The sequence below is a fragment of the Erinaceus europaeus genome, chromosome 7, assembly GCF_950295315.1.
Source record: "Erinaceus europaeus chromosome 7, mEriEur2.1, whole genome shotgun sequence".
Lineage (NCBI taxonomy): Eukaryota > Metazoa > Chordata > Mammalia > Eulipotyphla > Erinaceidae > Erinaceus > Erinaceus europaeus.
This window is the reverse complement of record NC_080168.1, coordinates 83,869,104-83,885,147: the sequence shown is the minus strand read 5'-3', so window position 1 is coordinate 83,885,147 and position 16,044 is coordinate 83,869,104. Positions and strand designations below refer to the sequence as shown.

General features: G+C 42.0%; 1 protein-coding gene across 2 annotated transcripts in view; it reads right to left on the bottom strand.

The window, feature by feature from the left end:
- Positions 1-16,044, bottom strand: part of WDFY2 (WD repeat and FYVE domain containing 2) — a 198,568-nt gene that overhangs the window by 7,170 nt on the left and 175,354 nt on the right. Inside the window, exons 8-11 of one of the 2 annotated variants that reach the window (XM_007521564.3) lie at positions 12,258-12,363; positions 8,034-8,135; positions 7,110-7,240; positions 3,747-3,855 (exon numbers count right to left, since the gene is read on the bottom strand). In XM_007521564.3, the coding sequence (XP_007521626.1) occupies positions 3,747-3,855; positions 7,110-7,240; positions 8,034-8,135; positions 12,258-12,363 (448 nt within the window). The remainder of the gene's footprint in view (positions 1-3,746; positions 3,856-7,109; positions 7,241-8,033; positions 8,136-12,257; positions 12,364-16,044) is intronic. The other variant, XM_060194876.1, reaches the window with a different exon arrangement.

Below are 16,044 nucleotides of genomic sequence, written 5' to 3'. Positions count from 1 at the left end.
TCTCTGTCTCTATATTAGACTATTATTAAAAAATACATAGTTCAGGGAACTGGGTGGTAGCGCAGCGGGTTAAACGCACATGGTGCAAAGCACAAGGATCGGCATAAAGATCCTGGTTCGAGCCCCCAGCTCCCCACCTGCAGGGGAGGCGCTTCACAATCGGTGAAGCAGGTCTACAGGTGTCTATCTTTCTCTCCCCCTGTCTTCCCCTCCTCTCTCCATTTCTCTCTGTCCTATCTAACAATGATGACATCAACAACAACAACAATAACTACTATAACAACAACAAGAGCAACAAAAGGGAAAATAAATAAATATAAAAAATTTAAAAAATACATAGTTCAGCAAACACCTCAAAACCATTACAATGACAGATGGAAAATTAACCAGCTAATGCAGAGTGGGCTCATGGGGGTGGAGGGTTAACATATATTAGGCAGTGACTGGGAACCAGAGGGACATTTTCCTTCTCCTATCTCATTTAATCTTCCAGTTTTACAAGATATCCCATTTTCTGAAATAAAGGGAACAGTGGATATTCAAGTGTACTCTGAATATGCTTAAAAGTTGCAGAGGCCTGAGAGTTTTCAAAGGGGTCAAGCTACCGTGCCTTGCTCTGCCCCCAAGAGTAGATTCAAAGGGTCTCAGGAAGCTCTGACTCTTGCTGGGTGAGCTTGGGCTGCTCTGGGAATGACGCAGGTGTGGCCCTTCTGTTTTGGGCCTCTGCTGGGGCACAGAATCGTGGTCTACCCAGTTCTTGGAGAGGCCCTAGAGGAATGCTTCTGGCCTAATTGATCTCCCTGGGAAAAGCCTTGTTTATTATGTGTTGGCTCCATCGAGTCCTACCTTTCACTCTGCTCTCCACCTTATTCCTAGCTTCTTCCTGAAGTCTGCCCCAGCAGCTCCACCTCTTACTACTGAACTCTTTAAAGTAATTCTTGTCTGGGGTTGGAGCAATAGCTCATTGAGTGGCTGGGGGGGGGGGGGGGGGCTGCATGTCTATGTGTGTGACCTAGGTATGAGCCCCAAACCCAATCAGGAAGGTTTATGGAAAGGGAGGAAGCCTCGGTGCTGTGGTCCTCAATTTCCTACCTCTCTCTGAAAGAAAGAAAAAAAATGGCCAGGAGAAGAGAAGTTGCATGAGGCCTTTTCCTCCCCCCCCAAAAGGAAAGGGGGTGGGCAGTACAAAGATGCAGGTTTGAACCTCTGCTCCTGCTCCCCAGCTGTAAAGAGTATGCTTCATGAATAGTGAAGCAAATACTTCAGGTGTCTTTCTTTCTTTAAATATTTTATCTATCTATTTATTAGACAGAGAATGAAAGGAAGGGGGAGAGAGACAGAGAAACACCTGCAGCACTGCTTCACCACTTGTGAAGCTTTCCTCCTGTAAGTCGGGGACCAGGGGCTTGAACTCTCGTCCTTAAACATTGAGCTCTCAACCAGGTGTGTCACCACAAGGCTCCCTTCAGGTGTCTTTCTTTCTCTCTCCCTTCCCTTTTAATTTTATCTCTGTCCTATCAAATAAAGAAGGATAAAAAAAAAAAGGTTTCTGGGAGCAGTGGATTTGTTGTGCAGGCAAAGCCCCAGAGATAACACTGGTAGCAGCAACAACAACAAAATTATAATAAAGGAAAAAAAATAAAATTGTATCACTCTATGGCCACAGGAAAGGTAGCCTATTAACTGCTGTCTTTAAAGTTAATTTAATTTTCAAGAGTTAGTCTGCTTTTTCCAGTAGGCCAGCTATTCCCTGCAGGCAGGGAACAGGTCACATTTTGCTATATAAAGTCAGTATCCAGCATGGGGACTTACATGTTATAGCCTCTCAAAAATGTTCACCACTAGAGAACCCTCAGAGCAGACTCCATCTTCATACTCCTGAGCACTTACATAGGGCCAAAGGTGGAAAGTTTCCAAAATAAGATGGCATTCTACAACAACCTAAAAAGCTTCTGCCCCCCAACAGGAAGCCGCTGACAAAACAAAAAGGTCGCCCATAGAATGGGAAAGATTATTTGCAGATCATATCAGATAAGAGGTTAATATCCAACATAAGAATTCCTAAAGTTAAAAAAAAATCTAATTTATAACCAAGCAGATCTGAAGAGGTAGTTTTTCAAAAGAAGATACACACACAATGGCCAGTGGGTAGTGGGTACATGAGAAGATGCCTGGCCTCACTAATCAACAGGGGAGCGTCAATGAGAAACTGCTATGTGGTCTTATGTCACAAGTACCAGAAGGGCTGTCAATAAAAGCGCCCTTGTGTGCGCATGGCGCACACACACACAAACAAAAAAGCAATGATGACAGGAAAGCAAAGGGAAAAAAATAAAGCCTGTGCATTGCTGGTGGGAACATAAATTGGTACAGCCACTACAGAAACTGGTATGAAATTAAAACAGGGAGACTGGAGAGAGAGCTTACCAGGTAGGATGCATGCCATGCCAACCCTGGCACTTCATGGGAGGTGCTATGGCACCAGAGGAATCAATTTTTTTTCTTTTCTGCCATCAGGGTTATTGCCAGGGCTCAATGTCTGCATGACAAATCCACTGCTCCTAGTGGCCAATTTTTCCGTATTTATTTATTTTTATTATTAAAAAATTTTTAATATTTATTTATTTTCCCTTTTTTGCCCTTTTCTTTTTAAAATTATTGTTGTAGTTATTATTGTTGTTGTTATTGAAGTCGTCATTGTTGGAGAGGACAGAGTGAAATGGAGAGAGGAGGGGAAGACAGAGGGGGGGAGAGAAAGATAGACACCTGCAGACCTGCTTCACCACCTGTGAAGCAACTCCCCTGCAGGTGGGGAGCCAGGGGCTCGAACCGGGATCCTTATGCTGGTCCTTGTGCTTCACGCCACGTGTGCTTAACCCACTGCGCTACTGCCCGACTTCCTATTTACTTATTTTTATTTGATAGGACAGAGAGAAATTGAGAGGGGAGGGGGAAATAGGGAAAGAGAAAGAGAGGCACCTACAGACCTGCTTCACACTTTGTGAAGCTTCCCCATGAATGTGGGGAGCAAGGGCTTGAACCCAGATCCTTACACGGGGTAACAGGCACTCAAATGTGTGTGCCACCACATGGCCCTCTGATTCAGCAATTCTACTTCTGGATATTTATTTAATAACTTGAAAATATATACTTGAGAGACAGCTGCACTTCTATGTTCACTAAAGCATTAGCTACAGCATGAAAATAATCCAAGTGTCCATTCATGATTAATGGATGAAGAAAATGGGGAGCATATGTATAAGAGACAATTACTCAACCATTAAAAAGGAAATAGCACCATTCGTGATAAAATGGATAGTCTCTGAAGACACTAGGCAAATACAGTATGATCTCACTTATATGTAGAATAATAAAAAAAAAATCCCTACCCTGAGTTCAAAGAATAGATCAGTGGCTGGAGGCTTAGGGGAAGGGGATAGTGAAATGGATATAGAGCACAGCTGCTATAACTCAATTGCTATAGTATGTATTTGAAAGCTGTTAACAACAACAAAACATTGTAAAAGTTATCATTAAAAGAAAAAAAAACCAAACCTGGCCATGAGGGAGGATGTTAACCAGGCTATCATGGTAATCATTTTACAACATACAAAAGTAAAGGCAAGTCAAATCACTATGTAACACATTTGAAACTAATGTTATACATTGATCAGATCTCAATTTTAAAAACGTGTTTCTGAGGAACTGAAGAACATTCTGAGGAATGGAAAGAAGTGCCACTCTACCTTAATGACCTTGTCAGTCCCTGAAGTCAGTAACCACCCTCTCGTTGCGTCGAAATGCACGTGCACAATGTTGTGCTTGCTGTCATGGAAGGTGGCCGTAGGCGCTCGCCTGCAGGGAGTAAAGTTAGTGAACATGGACTTGGCTCACACTGGTCTCTGATCTTTAGCCAAATGGCTAAAACTGCTTCACTGTTAGAAATGCTCTTTACCTTTACCTTTATATCCTGGGGGACCTGTTATGGTTTAAAAAAAAAAGGATATTTTCTCTTTCTTTCATTTTTATTTATTATTATCTTTATTTATTGGATAGAGACAGCCAGAAATCAAGAGGGAGGAGAATGACAGAGAGGGAGAGAGACAGAGAGACACCTGCAGCCTTGCTTTACCACTCGTAAAGCTTTCCTCCTACAGGTGGGGACTAGGGGCTCGAACCCAGGTCCTTACGCATTGTAATACAGGCACTCCACCAGGTGCGCCACCACCTGGCTCCCTTTCTTTCATTTTTTGGTCATCTCTAAAGCTTCACTGCTCTGGGTTGACTTTTTCAAGACAGAGACAGGAGAGAGGAAAGCACTCCAGCACCCAAGCTTCCCCCCAGGTGGGGGATGGGCTGCAGTGCTTGCACTCCCAGGCGAGCTATCTTTGTTGGTCCTGAGAAAGGATTTTGTAAAATGTGCAAAGAAATGGTGGGATTTCCCAGTCTTTCTGGTAAATTTGTTTCTCTGATAAGAATGTGTGTGTGTGTGTTTAATGTGTGTAAACAAGTCACTCCCATCTTTTATTGTAGTTATTATTTTTTTCAAATACTAGTGATTTAACATTGGTCTACAAAATTCTAAGATTTTAGGGGTATGTGCGTGTTTGTGGGCAAACCTGTGCTTTTGACAAATTTGTTTGCTTTTTGTTGTTGTTTGTTTGTTTTGTGTGGTATTGAATGAACTCAGGTTCTTGCACATGTACGATACCACTGAGAGGCCTTCTGGGCCTAATTTTTCATTTTTCATGTTTACAGAAAGGGAAGGAGAGACAGAGAAAGGAGAGGGAGAGAGAGCGCACAGCAGATACTCAGCATGGCTCCATTGTTGATGGAGCAACCCCAGTGCCATCCAGTGCTCCTATGTGGTGCTAGGACCTGAACCTATGGCTTCTTGTGTGGTGAGAGGTACATTCTATCTGGTGAGTGAAGCCCAGGCCACCAGCAAATACATACACACACACACACACACACACACTCATGTATATATATATAGACCATGTGGTATTGCTAAGTTTGGTCTTGGAAAGAATTATGGGTAGGAATTTTTGTCTCTATTAATTAAAAGGATAAAAGCTATTTGTTAGAACATCGAAGATAAGGGGCCAGGCAGTAGCGCAGTGGGTTAAGCTAAACACATGGCGCAAAGCGCAAGGACCGGAGTAAGGATCCCGGTTCGATACCTCCACCTGCAGGGAGGTCACTTTACAAGCGGTGAAGCAGATCTGCAGGTGTCTGTCTTTCTCTCCCCCTCTCTGTCTTCCTCATCTCTCTCAATTTCTCTCTGTCCTAGCCAACAACAATGATAAATAACAAGGGCAACAAAAAAGGGAAAAAATAGCCTCCAGGAGTGGTGGATTCACAGTGCAGGCACCGAGCCCCAGACTTGGTTGGTACTTTTCATCTCTGCATTTTGGGCTGCTGGGGGTAGAGCCCAAAGCCTTATAAGTGTGAAACCCATGCTCTAGGACTGGGCTGCCTTCTTACCACAAATCCCACCTCGCATTTTTTTTTAAGAGGGAGAGAGGGAAGGGAGAAGAGAGAGAGAGAGAGAGAGAGAGAGAACCACCAATCACAGCACTGAAGCTTCATTCAATGCAGTAGGGCTGGGCTTGAACCTTGATCACACACAACAATGGAGCGCACTATCCAAGGGAGCTATTCCATCAGCCCGTCTCACCACTTTCCAGGAAAAGGAGGTGGAGCAGCTGGGGAACAGGGGCAGCTCCCACTACAGCTCATGCCCCTCATCGGGCTCACTGAGAGTGGCTGTTCCTCCTACCTCTCTTTTACAAGTTAATTCTCTAGAATTCAGTGTAATAAAAAATGGTCCCTTGAAACTATTGAGAAAGTTTAGATTCAATTTTCAGCTGCTTAGACTCTCAGGGTCTGTGTCCTTAAAGCACAGAGGGTGAAGAGGAGCATCTCTAAGGCCCTGCGGCAGCTCCCTAGTGAGACCTCAGCCAGCTCAGCCTGCATGAGGGTGGACATGAGGGTTGAAAGCAGCCAATGACCATAGGATCACTTGCGTGGGGGCTTCTGAATTCACACTTGCTGTGAACAGATGACAGAAGAAAACCCTCACATTTGTAGCAGCAGAGAATGTTTTGGGTTCTTATTCTGCCAAGAATTTCCTTCAAATGCTGACCTCCTCTGGTGCATTTAAAATGTGTTTCTATTTACATGTAGTCTGAAGATAGTCATCCAGAACTCAAAATGATTTTGGTAAATCTAAGGGGCTGGGGAAGGGAGGTGGGTGGAAGGGGAGAACTAGGGAGATAAGAGGTCCTGCTGTAATTTCTGAAAAGGGAATCTTGTTCTAAAATACCCTTTACATCCAGGGAAGTTTACAATTAGCCACCTTTAAAAAAGGAAACAGGTCTGTCTCCAAAAAGCCCACTGCAGGCAGTGACCCTGATTCCCAGTTACTGGGTAAACAAGACTGGGGAACTGATAAAACTAACCATAGGTGAAGTGGCATAGCTCTCACTGGAAAATGAAACCACCTGGGGCCTGTGGACTGAGGGGATTGTCAGAGAGATAACAGCTGTGGCTAGAGAGTGAGCCCTGGATTTCTACACTCTCAGACAACACTCACAGAAACAAGCAGACATAAGGGTTTGCTCCAAGCACATCTATTTCCAGTGCATATCTCCATGAGCCTGAGAACAGAGATGCATTCTTTGTGAGTCCTTTCTCTCCTACCCCTCTGGCCTTGGTTTATATTCTAAGCCTGCAGGAACAAGGGCACTAATGATTAATGTAGTAGCTGTAGGGCTGGTGCAGCCCTCAAATCTCATCCCCCTCCTTTCTTCTCCTTCTCCTTCTTCTTTTTTTTTATTGCCACCAGTGTTAATTGCTGGGGCTCAGTGCCTGCATGATGAATCCACTGTTCCCAGCAGTCATTTTTTTTTTCCTTCATTGAAAAGGAAGGGGAGATAGAGAAGGAGAAAGAGAGACACTTGCAGACCTGCAGACATTTTAAACCGACTGTGAAGTGTCTCCCCTACAGGTGGATAACAGGGGCTCAAACCAGGATCCTTGGTGCATGGTAATGTGTATACTCAAGTGGGTGTACTACGGCCTCACCACCTCTCCCCAGAACTTACTCTTCATCCGTGATGGCCTCATGGCAGCTGTCACAGACCCTCACTGCAAACTCGAAGCCCATCAGAGGGATGGAGGAACGCTTGGAGCTGCACTTGCCACAGACGGCTTTCCCACACTTGCGGCAGTGGTGCTGGGGGGGGGGGGGAGAGCAGAGTCACTATGGTTCCTGCCCTCTGCTCCTCCAGCTGCTTTATGTCTGATCCACAGCCTTCAGGTGAGGGAGCCAGACAAGTGTCCCAGGCTCTGAAGGAACATGCCAGATAGAAGGCTAAGGGAAACATCCCCAAGCCTGCCACCCCTCACTGGCCCCTCTCCCCCATCCCTGGTCCTTCTAGCTACAGTCTGTGTGAGCTCCAATGGGAACAGCCAGCAGCCAGCTTATCTAGAAGCTGGTGTACAAAGAAAGTGCCATCTCTAGAGATTATGCTGTTGAGTCAAGGAGATGAATGAAATCTGTTTCAATCTCTCATCTCCACTCATTTGATTTCCTTGGGGAGGAGAAAAATCAATGGAATCAGATTGAAAATCCTGTATTAAAAGTGGGAAAATCCTGTATTACAAGTAGGGGAAGTGAAATTACTAAAGAAGAAACATCATTCATCTGAGTTCATGATTTGGTATCTGCTAAGCATGACAATAATAACTTTAAGATATATTTCACTGGATACCATAAGAATTATAAAATCACATCCCTCCACTATATACTAGAAAGAAGTCAGTACAGAGACAGAATCTAGTAGGTATGAATAGATATGTATAGTCTCCCATACAGATAAAGGGAATAAATGAAAATGCAGTTATAAGTAACTCCAGGAAAATAATTTATCCCCACCAAAACTGCCCCCAGATGCTATTTCTTCTAAGATCACACAGTAAGCTATTTCCACACTATCAAGTTTTGATTAATCATCCATATCACCTACCTGTCTTAAGCCAATTTTCTTACTGTCCCACATTTGCTTGAAGTTCCAGAAAAAGGGCTGATCACACTTTTGGCAGGAATCGCTATCCAACCATTCAGGGGTCTTTCAGACAAAACAAAAAACAGGTCACAGTGAGAAGCAGTGAGGAAAACTGAGTCACTAACATGGATGAAGCTGAAACAAACTCTGACATCTCGATCATTTAAAATATACTGAGTGTCTATTTTGTGTCAAGCCCTGGGGATGTAGTGGTGGATTAAAGAAATGTCTACCATCAAGGAGCTCTGTGATTAATCAGAAAAACCAAACAGGAAAAGTTATTACTTAAATAAGTACAAGTGCCAGGGCCTGAGAAGCACAGAGTGCTTCGAGTGTAGTATAACTGAGGCTGGACCTCAGCACTTTGTCTCTGAGACCTGTGGAGGGTTGGGAGGAGGGCAAGGAAATGGGCAGGATGGGCAGAGTTCAGACAGGTGGCAGGAATTATGTCCATGGAATCTCAGAAATTTAGGATTTCACCTCGAATTCTCTGATTACATGCAATTCCATTTGTTCTGCATACAATTATCTATAACTTCACATTACAGGTCTACACAGCTACCTGAATTAAGGGAATACAATCCAACCACAACTTCTCCACTGTCCACTTAGCCCAGCAGGAGAAGGCTCAGGTCCTTGCCTCATGAGTCACACAATATTCTGGCTTTGTTCACCGTTTTCCCATCCTGTCACGAGCATTCTAAAATGTGTTAAAAAGATGTGTCAAGCTTAAAGTAATTTTTCTAGCTTCCTCTTTCTCTCTTATACAGATTAAGGACATAGTGACTGCATCTACTTCCAAGAGTTCCATGTTAAATTCGGTAGAATTCATCATTTGGCAGAAATAGTGATCTCTTGGCACTTATCATTTAATCCAAGAAACCTTGAAAAATATGTACATTTGATCAGGAGTTGGGCGGTAGCGCAGCGGGTTAAGCGCACATGGCACAAAGCGCAAGGACCGGTGTAAGGATCCAGGTTCGAGCCCCCGGCTCCCCACCTGCAGGGGAGTCGCTTCATGGGCGGTGAAGCAGGTCTGCAGGTGTCTGTCTTTTTCTCCCCCTCTCTGTCTTCCCCTCCTCTCTCCATTTCTCTCTGTCCTATTAACAACAATGGCATCAATAACAACAACAATAAAAATAAATAAATAATATATACATATATACATTCAATCCCAGGGCTTCCTGCAGCTGAATTGTAGGGACACTTATTGTCAAATGCACCTGAGATCAAGTAAGTCTGAGAAATGTCCACTCTGCAGGATTCATAATGGCAGCGGCAAGGCAAAGGCTCTGGGAGGCCTTCTTCTGTTAGTACAATTATTTTCTGAGAATACCTGCTAGTGAAAAGATCTGGGGACTTACCCTAGTTTCTATCCTTTAAATAAAACCTTAAAACAATAAGGGCAACAAAAGGGAATAAATAAAATTAAAAAAAATAAAACCTAAAGCTACAACTTTTCTCAAAAAGCAAAAAGAAAAAGGAAGAGGCAACAATTAAAGAGCTCTAAACTACCAGCACTCAGCACAGGGACTGCTTTATTAAATGCTTTAGACCCTCCATGGCAGGCACTGCACAGTTCATGCCATAACCAGAAAGTGGCTACACACACACACACACACACACACACACACACACACCACTTCTGTTTCTAAAATATGGCACTTGGGAGAAATTTTTTTAAATTGATTTAATAATGATCAACAAGACCACAGGATAAGAGGGGTACAATTCCATACAATTCCCATCACTGGAGTTCCATATCCCAGCCCCTCCATTGGAAGCTTTCCTTTTTTTTTTTTTTTAAATGTATTTCTTTATTGGGGAATTAATGTTTTACATTCAACAGTAAATACAATAGTTTGTACATGCATAACATTCCCTAGTTTCCCATTTAACAATATAACCCCCACTATGTCATTTATCATCCTTCATGGACCTGTATTCTCCCCACCCACCCACCCCAGAGTCTTTTACTTTGGTGCAATATGCCAATTCCATTTCAGGTTCTACTTGTGTTTTCTTTTCTTTCTTTTTTTTTTTTTCTTTTTTATTTAAGAAAGGATTAATTAACAAGCTTTCCTATCCTTTATCCTTCTGGGATCATGGACCCAAGATTATTATGGGGTGCAGAAGGTGGAAGGTCTGGTTTCTGTAGTTGCTGGATCCAGAGTTTTTAGAGCTCTTTCAGTGAGAGCTCTGAATCACTCAATGAGATTTAATATAGTCGGTTGATGCTGTCTCTGTGTTTGCATCATACCTTAAGTAAGCTGTCTCACAAAGACAACCCACCAACCACCCAGTTTTACCTCTAAAAACCACATCTTTATCCTGCCTGAGCTTTTGTCCACCAAGGATAGAGGTTGGTGGGTTGAAGGAAAAGAGCTCAGTAGTGGTTCCCTGTTCCTCTGGTCAGGTCAGCTATGTCTGAGAAGATGCCAGGGCTGAGCAGGTATATGGCTGGACAACACCCCTCTACACAGAAAATGGTGGCACCCAGTGAAGCTGGAGCACATCCTACTGATTTCCCAGTCTTTATACTGAAGGGGCCAACTAGTGCTTTCAAAAGCAAGATTCTATAATTCCTTACATCCAAGCAATAAAGATTGTTTTAATTAGTTACTAATAGAACTCCCGTGGATTTGTGGTTTGAGCAAATCAAGTTTTAATCTTCTTAAGCATTTAATTACTGGCATTTGAAAGGCATTACATTGTGGATAATGGCAACTACTTTCTTGAAATGAGATTGGAATGGGGGCATGGAAAGTTGGGAAATCACTTTTCTTAAAGTGTTGCTTTTATGTCTAATTTTTTTTCCCTTTATTGGGGGGAGGCTAATGGTTTACAGTGGTTGGTACATGTATCACTTTTCTCTGTTTTCCACATACCACTCTAACCCCCAATCTAGGTCCTCTTCCACCATTATGTTCCAGGACCCGAACATCTCCCTGCCCCACCCCAGTGTCCTTTACTTTGGTGCAATACACCAAATCCAGTCCATATGCCTAATTTTTGCATCCTGCAAGGAAATAAATTAGAAGAATATACATGGACAAAGGGAATGATTTTACCCAGAATAACTCTAGGGAATTAAGAAAAAAGTTGACAGAGGGGTCAGCTGGTGGCACACCTGGTTGAATGCACATGTTACAACGCACAAGGGCCCAGGTTCAAGTCCCTGGTTCCTACCTGTGAGGGGAAAGCTTCACAAGTGGTGAAGCAGTGCTGCAGGTGTCTTTCTCCCTCTCTATCTCTGCCCTCCTTTCAATTTCTGGCTATCTCTATCCAATAAGTAAATAAAGCTAATAAAAATTTAAAAAAAGAAAAAACATTTAAAAAACACAAAAAAGTTGACTATAAAGTACTTGTCAAAGGGGATATTCAATAAACATCAGTTATTAAGATACTCAAAGGTGAAAAAGAAAACGCATAAAAAGGATGTTATGATACATCTAAATATATGCTTAGAAATGACATCGTATATATTCTGGAGAACTGTTTAGAATATGACTCATAAAGGAGCAGAAAAATAATTTCTAACATTTCTATTAATACCAAACTAAAGATTCTTACTTACTTTATGCCCAGGGCTAATTTGCTTGAAATCAAATGGCTTCTTTTTTCTTTTCTTTTTTTTTTGTACCTTTATTTATTTATTGGATAGAGACAACCAGAAATTGAGAGGGAAGGGGTGATAGGAAGGGAGAAAGACAGTGAGACACCTGCAGCCCTGCTTCACCACTTGCAAAGCTTTCCCCTTGCACGTGGAGACCAGGGGCTTGAACTGAGGTCCTAGCACATTGTAACATGTGCGCTCAACCAGGTGCGCCACCACCAGGCTCCTCAAATGGTTTCTTTGTTTTTCCTGCACTTTTGTTGTATATGGCGCAACAGATTTAAAATCTAAGTAGCTCAATCTCAGTTGAATTTCTTATGAAATCTTTATGACACATATGTTATATGTCCAATTGATGAGGGTTTTAAAAAGCTGCTTTAACATTAGAAAGATATATATTTTTAGTTCTCTGACATGACATGTTTTATTGCAGTTTAATCATAACAGAAATAAGACATGAGCAGAAGGGGAGGCTGAGCCATTCTTCAGCACAGCCAGGCCTGCAGCGCCCAGTGACCAAGGACCAAGGACCCTGGAAGGAGAGGCCTCCAGGCTGTTGTGACACCTACCTCCTGCCTCTCTACATCCATGTTCCAGATGACAATCCCACCGTCACCACCGCATGAGATGAGCTGCCGAGTGTGCTGTGCATAGGAGAGGGCCTGGACTTTGTCACTGTGAAAGAAACCAAACATTAGATGACACACAAAAAAAGCAAATGAATGGTCCTGAGGGCAGGGAGCCCAACAAAACCAATCAGTGTCTACACTCATGCCTGAGCCTCAAATACAGATCTCAGAAATTGGATAGAAGTGTCAAATGATAATGGTCAGAATACTTAAGATTTAAAATATATCAAAATGGTCATAGAAGATGCGGAAGCACCAGGAAAGGAAGTTGTCTCTGTCAGTTACCAACACACAAGGGGAAAAACAGGCTGGTTGTTGAACTAGCTATAACATCTTTGTTATAGCTAGTTTGTCTATTTGGTTTGTCCCTATTAGGTTAATTAAAATCTGTACCACATGATCCTACTGTATTTGTTCAAGAGTCTTAATTATGTTCTTTAAGAAGGTAAGTTTTGGAGCCCCTCCATGGAAACGCCCAATGAATTTTCCTCAGAGCCTAGTAAACCATGCAACCTGGGGCATAACATACACCCCGATGCTGAGTCCAGGCACGTCAGGGCTACACTTCTTTTTTTGCCTCCAGGGTAATTGCTGGGGCTCAGTGCCTTCACTCGAATTCACTGTTCCTGGGGGCCAGTTTTCCCTTTTGTCACCCTTGTTGTTTATCGTTGTTGTTATTATTGTTATTGCTGTCATTGTTGGATAGGACAGAGAGAAATCAAGAGAGGAAGGGAGGACAGAGAGGGGGAGAGAAAGATAGACATCTGCAGACCTGCTTCACTGCTTGCGAAGTGACTCTCCTGCAGGTGGGGAGTCAGGGGCTCAAACCGGCATCCCTTCGCTGGTCCTTGCGCTTTGCGCCATGTGCGCTTAACCTGCTATGCTACTGCCTGGCCCCCACAGCTTCACTTCCAAACTGACTCCCAAATGGTCAGAGACTTGAGTTTTGTGGGTTCTCCATTTATTTTTTTTCTTTTAAAAGATTATTACTTTTTAAATATTAACATGATAGAAAGGGAGATCAAGGTGGGTGGGGAGGGAAACTGCCACAACTCTCCATTTCTTTAGTTTGTATTTCTTCTTAGTCTGCTAGCTTTGTGTTTTGCTTTCCCTACTAGTTCATACATGGTTAACATGTTATCTTCTTGTGGAGTCAGCCATGATGGACAGTTAAGATTTATCGTCAATTTAGTGATCATTAGACAAGATATTACAGAGAACTATCCTCCAGTCAGTGAGAAATAACAAGGAATCTGGTGCCTTTTTTTTTTTTTTAAATATTTATCTATCTTTGGCTCAAAACAACTGATAATTCTATGTCCACTAAGAAAGAGAATAGCTCTTTTGAAACTGGATTAGAGATTTTTTTTTTCATGCTTTTCATATGAAGCTCTGTATGTCTGTGTCTATCATTCAGAAAAGCCTTAAGTCTGTATATGGAATGTTTTCTCATTTCCAGAGGCTATCAATACATTAAACTATAGAATTTAAACTTTTAAACTATAAGAATATGTTCTGCTTATAAGTGCTTATATAAACTGAATATTCCAAACTTCATAGAATCAAGGAAATTTACCCCTAAAACTTTAAAATCACATGCAGAAAATGCTTGATAACATTATACTCCAAGTTCACAAAATTAAGGTAACTCTTTGGCAAATGACACTAGAATGATATATTTCAGCTTTGGCCCCAGAGACCCCAAGTTCAATCAGTGACACTGTCATATGTCACAGCTGAGCAGTGCTCTGATCTGTCATAAAAATAAGTAAATCTTTTAAAAAATAAATAAAACAGGTCAGGGAATAGCAGAGCAGTCTACTCAACACACTTTCATGCCTGAGGCTTGGAGGTCCCAGATTCAATCCCTGACACCAGAAGCCAATACTGAGCAGTGCTCTGGTACAATAAAATAAACAAATACAACACAGTTACTTCTTTCTTTGATTTATCAGTGTTAAGTATAATGCAAGTGTATGTTTTGTTTTACTTGAGTTGGTTTCTCCTAGATTAATGGTTAAATAAACTAGTAACATACCTATATAATCTTTAAGTTGATGAAAAACTTAAATGTGTATTCAGCGAAAGCAAATAATTATTCTGATGTTTTATAAAAATAGCAGATATGGAGCCCAAAAGGTAGCACAGCCACAGAATAACTAAATTTACCAGCATGAAGTCCCAAATTCAATCTCTGGCTTCGCATACGTCAGTTCTGGCATGCATATATATATATATATATATATATATATATATATATATATATTCCCAGCAGTTATGTTTCATAACATATAAAGGTAATTTTCAAGATCTTTAATGAACTTAAAATGGATTAATTAGAAGTTGGGTACTTAGACCTTGATTATAAAGCTTAAGACAAACATATACAAGTTTGCTTCTTATTTTTACATGCTACAGAAAAGCTATATCTTAAAGTTGTGTCAATGAGCATTTAAAATTTTTGCCTAGGGCACCAAAGTAAAAATCGAGAGGGAGGGTGGACACGGGGCTTCCTGGGCCGGCGGGGGTGGGGGTGGGTGGGTGGGATGGGACACAATCATTTGGTGATGGGAATGGTGTTTATGTACACACCTATTAAATTGTAGTCATATAAATCATTATTTAATTAATATGAGAGGTGGAAAATTGACTGTATGTCTAACAAAGGGACTTTTCAAAGTTAACCCAATTACCAAATAATGTGATGATAACAGTAACTATCCATTGTCTTCTTGAACCCTAAGACAGACCTCACATTTCCACTATAGAGCCTAAACTTCCCCAGTCCTGGGGCCCTAGGGTAGGGCCCACTTTCCCATATTCTTCTCCCAATTCTTATCAAATAATATTGCATCCGCTGTTGCTAATCAACGCAACAAGTGCCACCCCAGCATGCTTCACTTCAGACTGTGACCAGATACTTCAGGTGTGGAACGACAACCCTTCAGCTTCATCACTCGGGTAAGACCTTTCCTTTCATTGTATTCTCTAATTCCATTCCAGGTGGTTCACTTCCTAATAAAGTCCCAAAACCTAGATATAGACCAGGTTCCAGGAGATAGAGCATATGTTCACACGTCATAAACTAGGGCAAATATATACCCTGAAAGTAGTAGTACACTAGAGTTTGCAGTGAGTACCCCCCAACACTTCATCTCCACTATTCCAACCTTTGGGTCTATGATTCTTCAACAATTTGTTTGGCTTTGTATGTTAACTCTTTTCAGGCCCCAGGTTCCAGATGCCATCAGGATGCCGGCAAAGCTTCCCTGGACTGAAGAAGACCCCACCAATGCGTCCTGGAACTCCACTTCCCCAGAGACTCACCCTACTAGGGAAAGAGAAAGGCTGACTGGGAGTATGGATTGACCAGTCAACGCCCATGTTCAGCGGGGAAGCAATTGCAGAAGCCAGACCTCCCACCTTCTGCAACCCACAACAACCCTGGGTCCATGCTCCAGGAGGGATAGAGAATGGGAAAGCTATTGGGGAGGGGATGGGATATGGAGATTGGGTGGCAGGAATTGTGTGGAGTTGTACCCCCATTATATGATTTTGTTAATGTTTCCTTTCTTAAATAAATAAATAAAAATAAAATAAAATTTTTGCCACCTTAAGAATATGTACAAATATTATATGTTGAGGCAGAAGTTTGTTTTGTGTTTTCATGGATTTTACTAAAATGCTTATATGTGGCAGACAGTTCTCAATTACTCACATCTTCACT